Source organism: Lepidochelys kempii, chromosome 11 (assembly GCF_965140265.1).
Source record: "Lepidochelys kempii isolate rLepKem1 chromosome 11, rLepKem1.hap2, whole genome shotgun sequence".
NCBI classification, from domain to species: Eukaryota; Metazoa; Chordata; order Testudines; family Cheloniidae; genus Lepidochelys; species Lepidochelys kempii.
In genome coordinates this window covers 40,365,390-40,384,452 of record NC_133266.1, presented here as the reverse complement: position 1 = coordinate 40,384,452, position 19,063 = coordinate 40,365,390, and the positions used below count along the sequence as shown (strand labels likewise).

The 19,063-nt window shown below is 43.5% G+C and overlaps 2 protein-coding genes across 7 annotated transcripts in view; both read right to left on the bottom strand.

The window, feature by feature from the left end:
* Positions 1-522: 522 nt before the first annotated feature.
* Positions 523-4,504, bottom strand: DLX1 (distal-less homeobox 1). The gene is made up of 3 exons (XM_073304745.1): positions 3,769-4,504; positions 3,134-3,333; positions 523-2,053 (listed from the first exon to the last, which is right to left on the bottom strand). The coding sequence occupies exons 1-3, from the start codon at positions 4,079-4,081 to the stop codon at positions 1,799-1,801; spliced, it is 768 nt and encodes a 255-aa protein (XP_073160846.1). The 5' UTR covers positions 4,082-4,504; the 3' UTR covers positions 523-1,798.
* A 2,114-nt stretch (positions 4,505-6,618) lies between these two features.
* METAP1D (methionyl aminopeptidase type 1D, mitochondrial) overlaps positions 6,619-19,063 on the bottom strand; it is a 74,653-nt gene continuing 62,208 nt past the window's right edge. For 5 of the 6 annotated variants that reach the window (XM_073305840.1, XM_073305839.1, XM_073305842.1 and 2 more), the window contains 4 exons: positions 12,600-12,697; positions 10,906-10,953; positions 9,935-10,013; positions 6,619-9,805 (listed from right to left, as the gene is read on the bottom strand). In XM_073305840.1, coding sequence (XP_073161941.1) covers positions 9,727-9,805; positions 9,935-10,013; positions 10,906-10,953; positions 12,600-12,697 — 304 coding nt within the window. In that variant the 3' untranslated portion in view covers positions 6,619-9,726. Of the gene's footprint in view, positions 9,806-9,934; positions 10,014-10,905; positions 10,954-12,599; positions 12,698-14,768; positions 16,432-19,063 lie in introns of those variants that run through there. The other variant, XM_073305841.1, reaches the window with a different exon arrangement.

The window sequence follows — 19,063 nt, the reverse complement described above, 5'->3', positions numbered from 1 at the left end:
GTTGTCTGTATCATCTCCCACAGACAGGATCGCTTTGAAATCGGAAGGCAGGATATTCTTAATATTGCCTGTGTGAAATGCCCGCTGGGATCTTACATATATATCACTTATATCATATCATATGTATATTTGCACACACACACCCCATGTGTGGAACACACCGAGCCCCTTATTTAGATGCCGATAGAGATCTGTCAATGAGACCTCTTGATTTATTTGCCCGGTTAAAATCTTTCTCTCTGGAAAGTCTCCCACGTGGGTTGGTCTCCACGACGCTCAGATATATAGAAGAGGCCGCAGGTCCCTTAGCCAAGGCCTAATTCCCAGGCTTGAAAGAGGCTTGCACTTTCCCTTGCTGAGGAAAGAGTGTGAAACCCCAGCTGACAGTGTCTGTCAATGTCCCTTCAGATCGGATTGCAGGGTTCCCATCCCCGGTGCTCTTGAGTCTGCTACAAGCGCCGCACGTGAGAAAACAGCACGCATGCAGAGGCTCTTTTTCCAAACCATAATTTTACTGTCTCAAAGAAACTTTATAACTTATGTACAAAGATTTGTGTTTTCCCCCAGATACAAAGCAATAAGTTAACATTCTCAATATAAAACTAAACTTTGACATATAGAACACTAACCACGACTGATCTCAGTTTATCACATCTTCCGAACTTCACAAGTCAAATGTCAAGATCTCAGGTCACAAAGCATCATGTTTTACAGCCACACAAAACGGAACGGAAAAAAGGCTAAATTTGTGCAACGTGTTTACAGAACAATAATAATAATAATAATTAAGAATAAAATATGTACAGCGATCAGATCCTGCACTTCAGTAGCGCATGTAGACTTCAGATTGGCATTCTGTGGTAAAGCCTCGAGATTTCGTTTAAAGCTGAATTGTGTCACGTTAGAGCCAATTGGCATCTCTTCTTCCCTGCCATCTCTTTCCAACTGCTGAGTATAGGGAACTATTGCCTTCCTTTCCCTCTCTTCACATTACGTAAAGCGATCAACAGCTGCCATGATTCCACTTCCATTAAATAATGTGTATTATTTTCTTTGCTAAATAACTCTAGAGATGTGAAAAATGCAGACCACTCGGAACAAACCTCTCCACACCAGCAAAGTATAAAAGTTATTGTAAAAGTTAAAAATCACATCCTTCTTTTTGCTGTTTTTGTTCTGTTTTGTTTAAAGTAAACTGTGCGTTGAAACAGTGCCCTTTGCAAACCAGATAGTCCGTGTGTTTCTAGCACTCTTACAGTGGTAATTTAAGTCAATAAATTAAATCCCCATCTCTCCCTTTAACAACAACAATAAAAATGTACACAGACGAGTCGTGAATGGTACAGGCAAATGCAAAGAAAAAATATCTGGCTATAGTACAGGTTGTTTTCGCATTGCCGTTAAAGAGGAGTGGGGTAGTAAATAAATGACCTACATTTCATCAGGCTAGACACAGACAGACAGACAGGACAGAGGAGAGCTTTTTTCCTCTACAAACATATTTTTCTGATTGTCCCACAAAGCCGAGGGTCGGATTTTCTCTCTGCTCCCAGGCTGTTCTCCGGTTGAGCTAATGGCTGCTCTGTCAGCTGTCAGCAGTTGGGAACCAGCCCCGCATCACATCTGTGCTTGTCTGCACCACGCTATAGTGCAGTGTTAATGGCTCTGTGGGCAAGAGACCTCTTTCCCGATTGTTTGTTCTTTTTATTTCCCCCTCTCTTTTTTCCCTCTGTTTATTGATTGGGCTTATTTATTTTTCTGGACCGATAGTGCTTGAAATGGGGAAACTGGTTTGTAATCACATCAGCTGAGGTTGCTGCATAGCTTCTTGGTGGGCTGAAGGGTACCACGATGTGTAGCTGGGTATGTAAGTGCCCGGGGTCCCCGTAGAGGTCTTACCCGATGACGAGGTGGTGTTCCACACTGGGGGGACTGGGGGCGAACTGGCCGAGAGCGCCCTGCCATTCGCCAGAGCGCTGCTTTCCAAAGCTGCCCCTCCCTGCTTCATTAGCTTCTTGAATTTAGATCGCTTGTTCTGGAACCAGATCTTCACCTGGAATACAATGAAGCCATTACTGAATGGGAAGAAGGGCAGAGGGAGACGGGATTGTTCATAGGGCTTTGTGTAAAAGTCTGGAGACAGTGTGCCCAGAACAGAGACTAGCCAGCGCCTCTATTGCCGAATAATGGAAAGTTCTTAGCTCGCCCTGACTCCTAATCTCAGTGCGAGAAGTTTGATACAAATAAACCCCTAATACTGGCCAAAGGACTAGGACAGCCGGGATCAGGCTTTGAAATTTCCAACCAAACTGCCTTTACAGCAGGAAATCCTTTCGCAATCTCACGGCATTTTGCTATCAAAGCAAAGATTTAGGGGTTAGCAGAGCCCATTTCCCCCTTTCCCCTCCCAGAAAATGGGTGCGCGTGGGCAGAAACATACATTGGAGTTACAGTTTAAGCACGGGCTTGAAACAGTAATGCAATCAATAAACAAATCGTCCCTTTTGGAAATGAACTCAGGCCCCCCGCTCCCTGTAGTCTCCGGGCGAGCTGTTCATCCCAAGCAGGCTCATTTCCAGGGTTTCCTTCCCCCTGCCTTTGCTAGCGGGGCGGGTGAAACCGTATTTTGTTTTGTTCGATCTCTTCTCCCGGAGCAGGCAACTTTGCTTTATTGTTGTTGCTCCAAACTAGCCGAGAGAGGTAACACTGAGCCGACCCCAAACGGCCAGGCGCCCACAGCTGGCAAAACCTACCCTCCGCTGTGGGAAACTTCGCGTCTCCCCTTTCAAAAATGCCGGGAGGATCAATTTAGAAACGCTGTGGCGAAGCACTTACAGTGAATACACAAATAAACCCGGCCCGAAGGCTGGCCGGGAGGAAGAGGAGGGCGATGCTGGTAGATTTGGGGTGTGGAAGGCTGAGTGATTAGCTCTATTGCTCCAGCAGTCCGGCCACGCGTGGCCCCAAAGCCCCCGGACAGATCCTGGGACAAGCTTTCCACAAGCCGGGCTAAGGCGGCGCGCGGTGCAGGGCAGGGCCACTCGGTGCGAGGGAGAGAGAAGGGGGGAGAGAGGAAAAAGCAAAGCGATGAGGCGGGCTGTGTGGAGGGTAGGACGGAGCGGCGGCTCTGTACCTGTGTCTGGGTAAGTCCCAGCGAGGCTGCGAGCTCGGCTCTCTCGGGCAGAGCCAGGTACTGCGTTTGCTGGAATCTCCTGTTCAGAGCCTGCAACTGCAAACTGGAATAAATAGTCCGGGGCTTGCGGATTTTTTTCCCTTTCCCATTAAAGCGAACTTCCCCTCCTTCTACTACAGTGCTTTTCTCCGAGTCGGCCCCTACAACCACAAACGATGCACAATAAATAGGAGTAACAAGAGAAGCAGCATCAACAATAACAATAATGAGAAGGAAGAAAAGAAAAGTGAAGAACAAGTCGAGCTAACAAAGGCTCCAGGCGATTGTGGCAGTCCAGGCTCCTTCCCAGAGAAAGTTTGCTATTTTTACAGGCTGCAGTTTAGGTTTAATTACCCATAATTGCATACATTGTTTATAGCGCTACGCAATAAATAATTACGAAGACTAATACGTGCACATCTGGGTTGATTTTTTTCCAGCCGGGCATTGTGTGCTCTGTGTGCTGATCCTCGCTGAGCTTCAGCCTTTTCTGACTAATTATTTTTATTTTATTTTTATAGATATATTTTGATACAAGCAACCTCCCTCCCCCCCTCCCTCCCCCCTCCCCCCTCCCCAAAGCCAAGTGCACCTACCTGTCTCCTCTAACCGGGTCTGAGTCAGGCTGGAGCTGTTGGGGTAGGATTGCACTGAACTGATGTAGGGGTTAGACGAGTGGCTGCTGACCGAGTTGACATAGGGGTAGCCCAGCGGTCTGGAGAAGGACGAAGCTGTGCTGTACGAGCTGTCAGGCTGAGAGTGGCCAGCTGAGTGTAAACAGTGCATGGAATAGTGTCCGTGGGACATGGGAGAAGGAGACATTTGCTGGCTGGGTGGCCCAAACTCCATAAAGACAGCCTTCCCTGAGACAGGGCTATTAAGACTCTCTGGCATGGTAGTCATGGTCATTTCTTGTCGCTTGGTCTGTGTGTGGGTTCTCTCTTCAGCCTGCCTTTTGGGGGTCTGTTGTGTTTCTCAGGACAGGAAAGAACCCAATTTAAGCGGAACAGGGCTTTTCACTTTCCATTCATAAGAAAATGGAGTTTGTCTCTTTGAAAAGTCTAAGCATGATGCCGTAGATCTACACAAACTCGCCTAAAAGCTTTGACTCAGCCAAGCCTATGAATATTCATGAGCTGGTGGAGCTGATTGGTCCGCCGTCTTGCATAATCGCTTTGGATTGGTCAAAGGCGCTTGGGGCTCGCCCGGACCCTAGTGAGTGAGACGAGCCGGACTTGGTGAGCTGAGCGTCCCCCGTCCCCTGCGTGTGATCATCTGGAACAGACAACGCCGGGGCGCACAATGAAGGCGGCGAGAGAGAGACTTTCAAGCCAGGGGCGGGCGGCCCAAAGTTACTCCAGGCGGGGAGCCTGCCAGCCAGGGGGCTTCACATCCTCCTGGGAGACCCCAGTGCACCCCCCAGAGCCCACTCCCCAGCCCGGACACCCCGTGATTCGCTGCGTCCAGAACCTATTAGTAAACAAGCGCGCGGAATCGCCTTGTCTGCGCTAGACGGAGAGAAACGGCATAGGACGCAGTCAGGCAACGAAGGGAACGCAGGAGTCACAGCAAATCCCCTCCGATCTCTCCCTCCTCCCCCTTCCCCGGCACGAGGCCCTGAGGGTCATCACACCAACCTCTGCTGCTCTGCTCCTCAGGCAGGACAGTCCTGGTCCTTCCTGAAACACAGTGCTCTGGGAAAGGTGGCCCTGCGTGTCTCCTCACAGCAAGACTAGATCCAATGGCTCCTGTTAAAGGCCTCTTGCCACCCACTGATTTCTACTTCACCATAAAGGAGCTAGTACCTATAGACAATTGTGTGAGCTAAGCTGCAATGAGCATACTGTTAGGGTTGTATTTGTTTTAGCATATAGTTTTTGTGTCTGTATGTGAACGTGTACACACACATACTCGCATATCCATAGCCACAATGCATGCTTCTTTGAATTCTCTGCATTCATATATACACCCACACACAAATATCACTAATATCTGCCACACTGATTTATACCATCTCATAAATTATTATTAAGTTTTTGCTATCACCTGAGCTGGACCTTTTCAATTTTTTTCCTCCCTAAATTGTGCATTGAAACCCAACCTGGGATGAAAACTTCCGTGTACGTGCGTGGTGACAAGGTGCGACTTTGGAGATCCTGCACAGAAAGCCTACGCTGAATCCCAAATTACTTTGTTAGATAATTAGAAAGTGTGGATAATTATTTCTTTCATAATTTAGTGGTGTGTGGCTGTAACAGGAAAATGATCTTGTGAAAGTTCACACGTGCAGATGTATTAGTTACTGATTCATTTGATTAAATGCTAGTCTCAAGTGCTCTGATCCACAGCTGAAGGCGGCCCCATTAGCATAACACCGATGTTTAATTTTCATACGCATAATTAGCCATATATTTAACACTAATAGCAACATGCAGCCTTTCAGCATTAAACAGCCTGGGATTTGATCTGGCCTGAGCTGAACTTTCTCGGTTACACCTAGATTGTCTAGGGTGCGCAGTTATCACAGAACCAAATCTATGTAATCAAGCGCATTTTGGCAAAGGGAGAACACCAATAAAAATGAACATTCAAAACAAATCACATTGCTGATGTCGTTACAGATATTAGTGGAGGCTTCTCTTCCCTGAGCTCCTGCAGCTCCTGCTCACGGTATTTCTCTCTCAGGGTATCTGGTGGGGGCACAAATATGGCAGGAAGCGTGGCTGGGACTCAACTCACTCCCAAAATACAATCAGAGACCTTTGCCGGCGTTTAAAAGATGTGTAAACTCTTCGGGCAGTGGTGATGTTTGAAGCAACCAGCTAATGACCGTGCAAGCTGACAAGTCTAAGCCTCTCTGCTCTTTTTTTTTTTTTTTTGCTTTAGTGGCTCTGTCGGTTTTAATTGCCCATTTCCTAGCGCCTGTTTTATATCCTTTTTGGTTGCGATGCGAAAAGTTCATTTTCGTAAAGTAGCTGCGGATTGGTGCGGGAAGAAGGGGCAATGGTCTATCCCCCCATGGACTCCGCTGGCCATCAGCTCTCTGCCCCGTGCTCATCTTGTCAGCCCTGGCTATGTAAGTGATCATTCGAGGCGGGTTTGAGTTCTTGGACAGAGAGGGAATGGTGACCGTTACCCGAGATCTAGGAGAGGTGTGATTAATGAGCAATAATTAAGTAATGTCTATAGTCAAACTGAAGGGAACTGGCTAGCCAGACTGAGTAATTTATCCAGACAGCTGCAGATATGTCAACTACTAAGCAACAAGCGTGTGCAGTTGAGGATGTTCATTGCTAGATAAATGCGGTTCCTGAGTGTTTTCACATCTGGACCATAGGATGGATGGACTCCACTCTGGGTACATGGGCGTCAGATTCTGATCCCGGTTACGCCGGTGGACATTCGGAGTAACTCACTTGTCTTCACTATCTTTATTCCTGATCCACAGTGGTGTAAAGCATCGGAATCTGCCCCCTTCTGTTAAACGTACTCTACATAAACGAGCTCAGAATATTGACACTGGGGCTTTGATAGCTGCATGTCCCACAAGAGATAAAAGCGCAGGCTGAAAACGCTCAGCTTTTTCTCCTCTCTATTTACTGGGTTTGGTGTTTTGTGTGTGTGTTTAAATCCTCACTTAGTCAAAAAGATCGTTATGATTCTCAACCAGTACTGTGCTTGGTTTTATACCCTTTGGAAGCATGGAACACAAAAGCCCACTGTAATTGTACACAACACCTGTTCCCAGATAGCCTGTCTTTATTTGCGTGGTTCTGAACACAGACTAGAGATATGCTCTTCCATGCAAAGACTCCCAAATATTTACTTGTTTGGAAAGTCACTGGGGAGTAGCAGGACAGCCCTAGCGAAAAATGTACCTGCATGTGATGGTATCCAGGTGCATTGTGAAGCCCATCCTCGAGCTGAGAAAAGTTTGGTGCTAGCAAATCAACGGGGAAAAAATAATTAAAACCTTCTAAGCCTCCTTCATAATGTCTGCCTGAAACATATAGCCTGAGTGAAGTATTTAAAACCGAGTTGGTTTCCCATACAGCCGAAACGTTTTTACTTTAGTAGTCACCTTTATAATTAGGATTATAAATGTGTACCCTAAATACCATCACCTCGGTATAATTGCTACCCAAACAGCTTGTTACCACAGCAGTTGGTAAAATCCTGCAGTCCTAATAAATTTATACTTGGGAAAACCTCAGAGTAAACAGAGACTAAAACAAGATGCTGGACTAATTGCTAGCAATCCGATTACACTTTGAGGGGAGAAATCACTTTTTGGTTCAGCAGTTTATCACATCGAAACGGTCTATCTCTCTCCCTATATTGTATTGTTCGTGCTGATCACCCACAGTGCTATGCAGAACGCTGCTGCTCACCTTTATCACTAGACATTTCTGTAAATCGCTAATTGTGTTTTTGTCAAACTAAAGTCCACTGCCTGTCGCTTTTGAACAGCTCATCTGGGAGGCTGAAATATTACCATTCTCGATTGATAGTCAGGCCAATACAAGTGACATTTCATATTTACAACCCAACTGTTGGTAAAGAATAAGAAATGAGATGAAAAGACACATATAAAGGGGAAGGTGGTAGGATATTTTATTGTTCTACCTTTCTACTTTAACATTTAAGGCCGATTCAACATCCCTGACGCACCCAGAACTCAGTGGGAATTTGGGGGGGGATGTATTCTTTTTATTTCATTACTAAATTGTCGTTACTTTTTGTAGGGATTAAACCTTTCAACACGGCGAAATAGCAAAGCGTTTTTCTAAACACAAGCACTGGTAGCCCAACCTTCGTCTTCAGGAAACAAAATCTATTTCCCAGTATACTGTATTATGGATTCTACGTCTTCCTGGGATCAATGACTATTTAACTTCTGGGTATTAGTAAAGTTGTTTGATCCATCATTTCTTGTACAGGTTTTAAGGGCCAGCTATCTTCCAAATTAATCTAAAGAACGACTGTGCAGTGCCTAAAATATCACTTTGCATGCCTAAAAAAATCCCTTTACACGGCTCTAGGAAGTCAGAATTGTGCTTTGCCAAAACCGCTGTAAGAAAGGAACAGAGTTGACAGCTTTTTGTGTTCCAGAACAAACAAACAGCAGAGTAAATCTAGTAGAATTCGGTTACTTTGACCCCCCGCCCATCAGTCACGACACGCTGGGCTGGTAAGAGGCTAAAGGAAGCAGTTCGCAAAGAGAAGGCAAGTGATGAAGAGTAAGGTATCAGATTGGCGTTGGCAAAAAGAAGAGGAGTACTTGTGGCACCTTAGAGACTAACCAATGTATTTGAGCATAAGCTTTCGTGAGCTACAGCTCACTTCATCGGATGCATTGGCCTCGTGGCAGTTTTGAATGCCACTTGTCTATCTCTGACTTTGCAGTGCCGGGGCTGGGGATCTGCAAGCTCAGCAGCAGCACCCAGTGTATTTAAATACCAGATTCAAAACACTTATACATTCGGGCAGGGTGATTAGCAGCCACCTAATGGCAGATCAAAACCTTAATCTTCAGGACAGGTCCGGCCTGAGATTTTAGCAATTCATCTTGGAGTGGTGCAGCTGGATTAATTATTAGTTATTCATGGGATCAGAACAGTTGCAGTTCTTATTAAAAGTCCAAACTCCCCCAAATAAGCAACCACCGGAGGGGAAGCTGGGGTCATCTAACTAGGGGTCTGGATCCTAAAACCCACTTCTTAATTTTTGCTAAACGTTCAAAAATGCGAAATGAGTTTCTCATAGCTGGAGCTGAGATCTTTAGAAAAAGGAATGCTCAATATAACATGTGCAAGCTGGCTAATTCTCCAATCAGGGCGATGGTTGATCCTAACAAGGGAAAGACGCTTTTTAGCTCACCCGGAATCTCGTTTTCATCACTTTTTCTTGTGTGCAAAAAACAAAACAAAACCAAAAACATTAACCGAGCCAAGAGGGCAGAGAGCAGCTGGGCAGGCCCGCTGGAGGAATACGATCTCTGTGTTTGATAGCACAAAGGCCGCATTTCGGAAATTAAGTATTTGAATTTATTTATTTAGTTTTCCTAGTAGCGTAGATCACAAGCTTGGGAAATAGCAGTGTGCTCATCACAACGAAGGGAAATTGTTCCATAGCTCTCCACAGTTCAGCTATAATAGGAAACTACCATTTCCCTCTGTCTTCTCAATTGCATTTACTAAGTATCATCCGATACGTGTTTGTCCAGTGGAAGCATCTGGAAGTAGGAGTAATAACTTTGTGTATCTGCCCCCTTCCCCCCACCCTTCATAATTAAGAACCCAAACTCTTCTTGCTTTTAGAGTGTGCACGGTAGCTTCAAGATTTACACAAATCAACTGATTTGTATTAAATACTTATCAGGCAGTGATCCGCAGTATGTGTCACTCACATCTGCTCTAAAAGCTGTCCACTCCATTTCCTCTAACGAGCCACAGCACCTATTCCCCGTAAAAGTTCCAGAAACCTCCTCTGGCTTGGTAAAGCTGACAGGCATTCCAGGAGCATAGTAACTTCAGCCACTTCTTGAGCCAACCTTAAGATTCTTCCAATACTTTAGTAAGGCTTTCTGCTCCTCCTGATGTAATTACAATGGTATGCTCAAACTGGGCTGATCTGAAATACACATTTAGCAATTATTAGGGGGCAAAGGTGGCTAGCAGTGCCTATGAAACTCACCCATTCCTTCCGGCTGTCAGTGATCAATTCCACAGTTTAAAATACATAAGAAGTAAATTCAGGTACCTTTTATTGTCGACAGAAACTGCAGTCCATTTATCCTCTAGGATCTTAAATTCAGGGGATCCTTCCATTATTATTGGCTCTGTAATAGGGGGGGAAAAAACGTTTGCTAAACTGGCCACAGCACATCGTTGTCCTGTTTCTGAAAAGAAAGGGTCCCCAAAGGTAGAGTTTTGAAATTGTATCGCTACGCTAACATAAGAACTAACGAGGAGGAAGAGGAAACTCTGAAGTATGACGTTATTCATGTATTTTTTTTGGTGAAAGACTAAAGAAGGGCATTTTAATCAAGCTTTAATTAAGACCCCGTGGATAATAACCAAAGCACCAACCACTCCTAAAAACAGCAGATAGTTTTAAAATATTTGAATTTTTAAAAACAGGCTTAAAATGTTCATTAAATCAGCAAAACAACAATTTTCTTATTTCCCTCTAATTGCTGCGCCATTTAGGCACACAGTGAGAAGAGGGCTTTTTTCCCCCTTAAGCTTTCTATGATTGGTATTTAGCACATTCAACCTTCCAGGGAAAGGATTCTGACTGGTTAGCTAGGATGTAATACATCAAAAACCACACAACAGCTCCTGTCATGAAGCAAATGACAAAATAGTCACCAGATAGCTTGGTGGTAAAAACATTGCTTTGGTAACAGAATTAGATTGTACTATTTCTGCAAAGGCAGCTCCCAAATGTGCTGGATAAGTCTCTACCCTACAAAAATATGGAGCAAACCTGTTATTTAATAAGATTTGGGGGGGGGGGGGGGGTTTCCTCTCCCAGATCTTATCACATGGCAACTATTTCCACGAATTATTTCACAAATGAAAATTTAAAGGATGTTTTCAATTTGCTTCCCATGGGGTTAGCCTAACCGAAATCCCAAAATCTGAAGAGTAGATAGTCAAAGAAAGAGAAGGTAGGGATGTGGTTTTAAAAAAGAAAGCAAAAGAATAACATTCGCAACTATTACTAACCTATTGTAAACGCCATTCCCTCTTCCATTAACAAATCACTGTCATTGTCTACAAAAGAAAACAAAAATGCTTTTTTGGTGGGTGGGTTTTTTGTTTGTTTTTTAAGTAAATGTAACCAGCACTTGCTTTCAGAAACCCTTTTTTGTCCCGCAGGTACCATGTAAGGCAATTCCCTTTAAATATCCGAGGAAAGTGTTTAAAATAATCTTCCCAATCTCAAAGCAAAGCAAACCAGGTATAAGATCTGGAAGATCACTCTATTATGCATAGATGAAACTATTTTGAGTACCAGCTCACTTTTAAGGGAATTACAGAATTTTAAAATTTAATCAGTACAGTCATTTGTTTGTTTGTTTTGCAATAAACTTTGCCCGTTCCGATCAGCTTATGACTATCGGTGAAGAACACTAATAAAAATAGGGACTGTATTCATATTGATCTTTAGTCTTTCTGGCTTTAAACAAGTTATCTGTTGTTCCTGAAGAACAAAACTGACTATAAAAGGGGAAAGCCTGCAGGTAAACTTGCATTTGGTCAAACAGAAAAGTTTAACCGATTCTTATTCTTTTAACCGAGGCTTTTTGTTGCAAAACAAAATCAAATATATTTGGCATAGGATAGGTCGTCATCTAGGGATGGTGTTTCAAATGTCTGCTTCCGAAGAGAGCGCTGCCGAGGCCCTACTTTCCACTTTGCCGTTTATTGTGATCTTAGGTATTATTTAGACCTCCGCAAGTCACACCTTCTGAGTGTCCTCCCAAGAGAGCCTCCGCTGCAAGGGGGGTTATGGCCAAGGAAGGCCCGGCAGAGGGGGAAGTGATTTACTCCTATTCAGAGATACTGAGCTGCTGAGCTTCCGCTAGGACCTTCTGGGCGGTTTCAAGGGGCCTCCGAAATAGTTTGCAGACTGTAGTTGAAGGCTTTGCAGAGCCTTGGGTGTCTTCGTCCTGGCCTCTGTCAGCCTTCTGAAGCATCTCTTGTCATCAGGTGTCAGTGGCCGGCCAGCCATGCTGTGAGCTGGCCCAGAGCTTGGCAGTGGGAGGAAGGGGTGAGGAGAACAGCAAACACTCAGCCAAGGCTGAGCAGGCAGCGCTGATCACTGCTACCCCCCGCCAGCCCCTAGGAAGCGCAGAGTCTGGGTCCGATTCTGCTCCCGGTGGACTCAACGGCAAGGCCATTGTCTATTGATTTCAATGGGCGCAGGGATCCGCCTGACAGCGGCGCCGGCCAGGCCAGTGGGAGCGCCCGGCAGGGCTGCCCGGTGGGGCCCAAGCCAGCGCTCAGGAGAAGGCGGGCTGCTGGACGGGCACCGCAGCCTAGAACTCCCCGCAGAAGAACCTGCTGCTCCATCCAGCTGTCAGCACGGGGGAATGTAATGAAGCTTAACAGCAAGAGTCAGCGGTTATGCCTGCTGGGATATTGATGCAGCGAGGGTTTGTTTTTATTAATTTTAACTTTTCTCCCAAAGAAGTAATCCCAGTGCCTCCAAACCACACCAGCCTGGGGATCCGGCAGCAATCTCCCCAAGTCACTACTAAGGAGGGGGGCTGTATTCGCAGGGAAGAAGAGTCTCAGGACTGGTAGATTGCAATGACCCCTAGGCGCGGGGGGGGGGGTTGGTTTTGCAGCTGGGTTACGTTTATTAAAATACTTCAATAAGATTCCTACGTATCTTTCACAATGGACTTCCTTACCATGATGCCAAACTTCAGGGTGTCCATGGAAGTAAGATCCTATTCCATGCCCAACAAAGTAGGGGCAGACTCGGAAATCATTCTGATGTGCTATGCGGCTTTAAGGGACAGCAAAAATAAAATAAGATAAAGAGAGAGAGAGAGACAAAGCCCATTTCCAATTAGACATCAGACCCTCGCAAACCCCGCGTTTCGGACTGTGTAACACTCACAAACGTATGAGCCCCAAACTGTAGCAGTGACACTGGGATAATTCCAGGCACTTTCACAATAAACACGTGTCAGGCAGTGTGGCTGGTGATAATCTCTTCGGAGTGTAACACAATGACACATTCACACCGTTAGTGGAGGTTTCTCCAGGCATTCTTTATGTGGGGGGCAGAGTCCAGGTGCACTCAACCCCCGCCCACAATTCATAACTCCACCCACAATCGAAAAGTAGCCGGGGGTCTCTGGAATTATCAGCAGTGGAACAGGGAACCATGTCGCCAGTGTAACTGTCATGGTTAGGCTTCAGCTTTTTTATACCAATACACTGGAATCTGGAAGCTCAGAGCTATTGGTTCCGACCCTCTCTGTGGACTCTGAGAGCTTGATCAGTTTATATTCCAGAGGGTTATCTTGGCAAAGAAGTGTGCTAGAATCTTATTTGTTGTAAATAAAACTTAATACAGAAATTGAGGCAGGTCTACCCAATAAAGGAGACTCCTGCATACCAGCACTTAGCAGTCTGAACCCTGCAGCAGATCTGGGAAATGGACACGGAGGCATTTGTTTGGACTCTACACACACAGATTTACAAATATTTTTGCAAACACAGATTTTTGCAGAGATAAAAGAAAAAGAGCAGGTCATATTTGGGGTCTACCAGTCTGGGGCCCTTTAAAAAAGTTACAAGTCTAGCAAATGCATGTAATGCTAATTAAACAGTCCACCTGTTTCTAACATGTCCATAATCACAATATCTGGGCACCAGAACATCAGTAAGAGCTGAAACAGGGCCAGATCACTCAGCTCCTCTCTATGCCTTTCTAATATAGGCTTGTTCCGGGTGGTTGTCTTTCAGAACAGAAACTTCTAGGCTATTCTGCAGTCACCATTATCTGTTTAGGGAAGGCCTGTGCGAAGTTTTACATTGCATCCAAAATATGAGAAATTTGGGATGAACCTGTTCTGGGGAGGCATACAGTTCTATAGCTAAGGGCCCTTCCTCAAGAATGTCCTACCCCAGTCTCCAAAAGTTTCAGCCTAGGGCTATAGATTTCCATCCGCTCACTGCTATTTGCAGAGAGAGAGAGAGGGTCTTGTTAGGTAGCTGTGCTTTCAAAGCTTTAAAGATTAGATTCAGAACCACAAGCAGAGCCTTTACAATCACCAGCCTGAGTTACTGGGAAAGTCAAATTACTACTATATGTATCAGCATTATCTTAGACCTACAAATAAGTCTTTATCTTATTAATTTGAGATCAGCCATGATGGCAGCTGTGCTCATCCATATCACTTCCATCCAATTTCTAAAACCACACAGGAGTACTGTAAAGAACAAAGGATTAGTTTTACACTTAAAAAATGTCACCTAAAACACAGAAAAGCGGAATTTGTTGGTTTCAAATCCAGTGGACCTGGTTGTTTCTGTCAATATGAAAGGTAAGTACTTACTGTACTTGTACACACTACTAAATGATTTCCTACAGAAGCCGGGATATTTACACCTTTGTGCATCACAGGCCAAGAATTTACCGTTGCTACAACTGAAGTAAATGGTGTAATGCTGCTGTAAAACAAGTGTTAACAGGGTGGAGAATCAGGTCAGTGGTAGTTAATAATGTTACAAAGCTCAGATCTAAAATGGATGCTTGAAAAGGTTCCATATGTTATCTAGTACCTGCCTTCCAAGCTAACAAGCATGTTTGATAGTACTTCATTTGACTTTGAAGGGAAACAAGGTCCTCAGTTTAAGATATCCCCAACTTCTTTAAGACTCTCCTAATTATTGGCATAAACGGCTAGTCTTGGGCTCCATTCTGCTGGGATTTTTATCCCATGAAGTACACAATTTAAATAACATTAAAAAAATAATGTAAGTTAGAGATGGAAAAGCCAAATAGGATGCATCTTGGATATGAGGATAGTAAAGGTCAAGGAGGAAGCAATGGATGTGGAGAGGAATTAGAAAATTACAGTTTATTCACTAACATATAAAGAACAAAATGTGAAATGATGTGAGTTGTAGAAAACCAGAATTAGTGCAACACAAGCAACACTTCATGTAACAATGAAATATTCTTAAACAATTACCCTAGGGGAGGAGAGGAGTGGAAGACTATTTATGCAACATTTGGCAAGCTTTTGTTCCACCTCTATTTTTCTTAAAATATGTTGGTCAGTGCAAAAGCAAACCCATTCACTATTCAGTTTTGCCTGTCCCCCTCTGATACCATTCAAAGAGGTTGATAGACCCCAGGGTCATTTTTTTAGGCTTACAACTTTGCTATAGGATGTCTTTTCAAAACTCGTCTTCTATCTAGGAGGTATGTCCTCTAAGTACCAAAACTAATTATCCTTATCTTGGCATGGAAAGCTCCAGTGTGCACCATTCAACTAACCACTGAGAGAATAATGTTCAACACCAAGACTTTAGAAGCAACAGCAGTTGCTTTGAGGCATCAAAAGTAGGAGCAACATGGTCATCATCATGAGAAGACAAGGTTGAGACAGTTTTTCTTCCTCATACAATGAAAGTAGTTCTTGTGCACTGCATTGATTAATTCTGCCTCTTCCTTGCTCAAGAGCATGAAAACAACTCTATTAGCATCACTACTTATGCTATTACAGTCTGATCAAAATAGGAATCTTTGTGCTCATATGTATTTGACATCTGCACTGAAGTACTCAACTGACCTTCCCTCTTCACCCATAAACGGTGCAGAGTATGGATGTTCTTTACATAAAATGTAATGTATCATATGAACCTGCATTGTTGTACAGAACATCTGTGGAGAAAAAAAGCTGTAGGTATGAAACTCAGCCACTTTCAACCTCTTTCTAATATTTACACTTATATATGGTAGCACCTCACATCCGAGAATTTTAAAAGACTACAAGTGTTAACACCTGTGAGGGGAGATCTTCAGGGTCCTGTGTATTCCTCAGTTCCACATTCATGGAGTTAAGGTTTTGCTAACAAACTGTGCTCCAAAATCCCTTCATTCATTTTTTAAAACATTGCTTTTAGTCCTGATAGTGCAGAGGTAACCTTGTAAATATGAACTGACTGTAAACTGATCCAGTGATGTCTTCCTGAGTCAGTAGAGAGCTTGAAACATCGCTCAGAGAGGTGCCCACCTCAGTCAGGGCCCTGTGGGCTTTGTGATGCTGGGGCTGTGGAATTTGGGATTCTTCGTCAAGATACCATGGAATTCAGCATTTTTGGCATGGAATTCACCATTTGCTGCAGCCTGGGACTCAATGTTTTGTTGTCTGGCTCTCTGCCCTACCAGGATTTGCCTGCACTAGCCTCACTCTCTCTCCAGCTTTCTCCAGAAGAAGTTGTTTATCAGACAACGGTGCATGCTTCTGCCACCGTTCCATGGCACTGGGCAACAGATCAAGGAGCCAGAGGTGAAGTCCTACTTGAAGTCAGGCAGTGGAGGTAGCTGAAAATATAACTGGTGAGCCAGGCTGCCGGAAGTACATCCCTGGTGCTGAGGCCCTGGTTGCCAAGGAGATGAGCTGTATAAGTTCTCCCGTCCCTTGGGTCGGAAAAAAGGTCCTGAGTCTGGCTACTGGGATAACATGGCGGAATGAGGGCTGGGGAGCAGAGCCAGGTTGCCTGGAGAGCACAGAGAAAAAACACGTTCTTCAAAATAATCCCTATTGAAAAAAACTATTGACAAGTTTTACCTCAGTGAGTATTTTCAGCTACGAGCCATAGCTGTGTTAGGGAGTAGGAAGGACAGGAGTGACAACACAGTAATTCAATGTTGCAGCAGACTTTAGTCTGGTGGTTGCCATGAAATTTATCCCAGTATGCTGCAGAGTGCACAGGACCCTGGGTATTATACCTGTTTTACAAATGGCAAAGAGAGGTTAAATATCTAAAGCAAGGTCACACAGCCAGTAAGTAGAGAACTGTAAGCAGAATTCAGGACTGCTCACTATGGGTCAGATCCTCCCTCCCAAATGCCTACATGCAACCATTTGCACTCAGATATCACCCTTCCTATGAGCGGTAGGGGAAAGTGGGACATCAGCCACCACCAGAGCATCATCTTCCCAGAGTCGCCCAAACTATGGACAGCCCTCTGTGAACAGAGGAATCCATACAGAAGGATGGGACAATAGGCAGATACATATCATCCCTCCACAAACCCTACAGGTAAGCCGCAGAAAAGCTACAGGCAACTAGAGGCAGGACTGGATTCTCTACAATGCTATCCCTTGATGCTGTAGAACCTCTCTCAAAGGTCTTCTGGGGCAGAGGTGGCTGAGGTAAGCCCCAGAGCCCTCCTACCAGGAAGTTGCAGAGCAGGCTCAGGGGCTCCAGTGCCAATGTGGTGGCACAGATCCCTCGTACAGCTAGTCCTGTGCCTCTAGCAGATCCCCTAAGGTCCTGGGGGATCAAGAGGGATCTATGGCAAATCCCATCCCTTGCCAAAATGGGGAGAACTTGGCAGTTTCTTTCACCCTCTCTTGAAGGTTTTTCCACAGGAGGGCAGATCTGGCCCAATGCACTAAGCAATCACCCAAGAAACACAACTGAAACAAATCCCATTGTAAGCATTTATAGTGGTACACTCTAGCTGCTTTACTCCGTGCTCTGGTGACACAAAGCAGCTGTTAACTAGCCAGTTAAGACAGGTTAAGGCTGCTTCATAAAGCAGTTGAAGGCTACTGGTGAATCTGACCCTCTAATTGTAGATTCCAGTTTCCTTACAAAAAAATTAAAACAACTGAAATGGTGTTAAAGAGCAGCAGCAGCAGCAGCAACAACAACAGACTAAAATTACTAAATAGATCTGACCCACACTGATGAGGCAGGAAAACTGCTCTGCAAACAGGGACAAGAATATCAAAGCTATGAAAATAATTCTTGCGTAGGGAGTAATATGAAAGCATAATGCACCTTAGAATTTAAAAAAAATCACATTTTTCTTTATATTATTATTTGTAAATTATGGTTATTGAATGACATTACTATTTTTTGCACGTTCTTAAAGAGACATCACTAGTTTAAATCATATTTGCTCATGAATAAAATATTTATTTTGAATGCTACAATATAACCTCATTTGGTAAATTACAAAATCCAACTGCATGCTTCTAAAGGTATTTTTCTTTTAAGTAGTAATCTTAGATTGAGGGAATGCACAAGTTCAGGGATTCCCTTTAATGACAACGAATGTTGAAGTATAATTAGTAATATTTTTGAAAGCCAACAATTGTTTTTTGAAAGAAAGGTACATTTTGGTTTCAAACTGGAACACAAATTACTGTATTTTTCTTACAATAGTGTTGAACTTTTATTTGAGGTTCTCTGTTTCTGAAAAGCAGACATGATGGATTGAAATAAAAGATAATTTATTGCAATGCTTACTTTCAAGTGTAGAGAGAAGCAGTGTAATTGTAATTTACAGTAGCTGTCAAGGAAAATCTATCACAGATGACATTAAAATGACTTATTTTGCCTGAGCCACTTATTGTTTAAATGTGCATAATCTGATAGAAACAGATTTTTTAAAATCTGCTTTATATTGTTCTAAATTAATATCAAAACATATACTTATGAGTTAAACATTTAAAAACCATTTATTAATACTTTCATCGCTGCCATTTTTTCCTATGAGTTTGAAACTGGTTTATTTAACTATGCCACATTTGCATTGTTTGGATCAATATATTCATAACACTTTCACATATCTAAACTCACTACATAACAACTACACTGTATACATGTATAAAGACTATAATTCAAACTATATTTAATCTTAAAGAAAAGCATCTCAAAGGGTATAAGAAAATAGAACATGAGGGCCCAATCCTGCTTCCTCTGAAGTCGATGAGACCTTTGTCATCAATTTAACAGGAAGCTTAGCAAAGGATTAGCAATTTGCTAGGCAAAGGAAATTGATCCATTCATGTAATGTTTTTATTTGTAAGTTCCATCTGATGACACTGAAGAGCTACTATATACTATATATTCCACTTTGATGGGTCTGAACACTTCTAGCTTTAGGTGTTTGCTTACAGGTATTTATATTATATATTTTTCCACTGAACTAAGGTTTTTACTGCATACGTAAATGTAAAATGACAAATATACAGAAAATGATGATTCAACATATCAGGACATTCCTTCATCAGAGTTAATGTTAGAGTAGTTTTAAACAAAACAGAACATTAAAATAGCGTGCACAATAAAATCTTTTAAAAAAAAGTTCACGATCTGTTATTTTGTACGCAGT

Bases quoted from the DNA above. Each gene is read 5' to 3' on its own strand.
- DLX1 (XM_073304745.1), bottom strand. From the start codon at position 4,081: ATGACCATGACTACCATGCCAGAGAGTCTTAATAGCCCTGTCTCAGGG. The intron at 3,334-3,768 runs GTAGGTGCACTT...TTGTGGTTGTAG, and splicing joins GACCCGGTTAGAGGAGACAG to GGGCCGACTCGGAGAAAAGC. The intron at 2,054-3,133 runs GTACAGAGCCGC...ATTGTATTCCAG, and splicing joins TGGGACTTACCCAGACACAG to GTGAAGATCTGGTTCCAGAA.